Raw genomic sequence first — 677 nt, 5'->3', positions numbered from 1 at the left:
CCTCCAGCCACGAACCCACACTCAAAGTCCCGCACTCACCAGGGCCAGGGTCTGTCCGGGCATCACCGAGAAGGAGACATCCTGCAGGATTTCCTGCCTGGGAGACAGAGGGGGGCTGAGGGCCCCCTCCCCTGCCCCACATCCCTCTGCCAGGCCCCCTGGATCGACTTGTCCCACCCTGCCACCCCACGCCCGCCGCTCCGTACCCATCCACGTAGCTGAAGTGCACGTTCTCAAACTCAATCCGCCCGGCCTCCAAGCGCAGGTCGCCGGCGTTCACCGCATCCTTCACCTGCCCAAGGGCGAGACGTGGCCTCAGAGCCAGCCCCCCCAGCGCAGGAGCACGGGGCCACACCTGGGGGGGTCCAGGAGGGTGACACCCACCTCCTGCTCCTCGTGGAAGAGCTCGAACATGTTCTCCATGTCCACAAAGGAGTTCTGGATCATCCTGGAAGGGGGCGAAAACCAGAGGGAAGTGTTTGGGGGAGCACATCCTGACCCAGGTGCCCATGGCCCCCCCAGCTCCCAGCGTTACCTGTAGTAAGTTCCGAACCAGTTGAGCGGCGTGTAGAGCTGGATGATGTAGGTGCCGAAGAGGACGAAGTCTCCCACCTGGAAGGGATGAGGGAGAGGTGCCCACCACCACCAGCCCCGGCACCCCACCTCGCGCCGGGGGT

General features: G+C 65.0%; 1 protein-coding gene across 1 annotated transcript in view; it reads right to left on the bottom strand.

The window, feature by feature from the left end:
• The window catches only part of ABCB6 (ATP-binding cassette, sub-family B (MDR/TAP), member 6 (Langereis blood group)), a gene marked incomplete at both ends in the record, with an annotated part of 2,316 nt that overhangs the window by 1,308 nt on the left and 331 nt on the right, over positions 1–677 (bottom strand). Inside the window, 4 exons of the mRNA XM_010149805.1 lie at positions 40–97; positions 207–292; positions 385–448; positions 536–612. Coding sequence (XP_010148107.1) covers positions 40–97; positions 207–292; positions 385–448; positions 536–612 — 285 coding nt within the window. The remainder of the gene's footprint in view (positions 1–39; positions 98–206; positions 293–384; positions 449–535; positions 613–677) is intronic.

This window comes from Eurypyga helias, unplaced genomic scaffold (genome assembly GCF_000690775.1).
Source record: "Eurypyga helias isolate BGI_N326 unplaced genomic scaffold, ASM69077v1 scaffold19264, whole genome shotgun sequence".
In the NCBI taxonomy this organism is placed as follows: domain Eukaryota; kingdom Metazoa; phylum Chordata; class Aves; order Eurypygiformes; family Eurypygidae; genus Eurypyga; species Eurypyga helias.
This window is presented reverse-complemented; position numbering and strand designations above follow the sequence as displayed.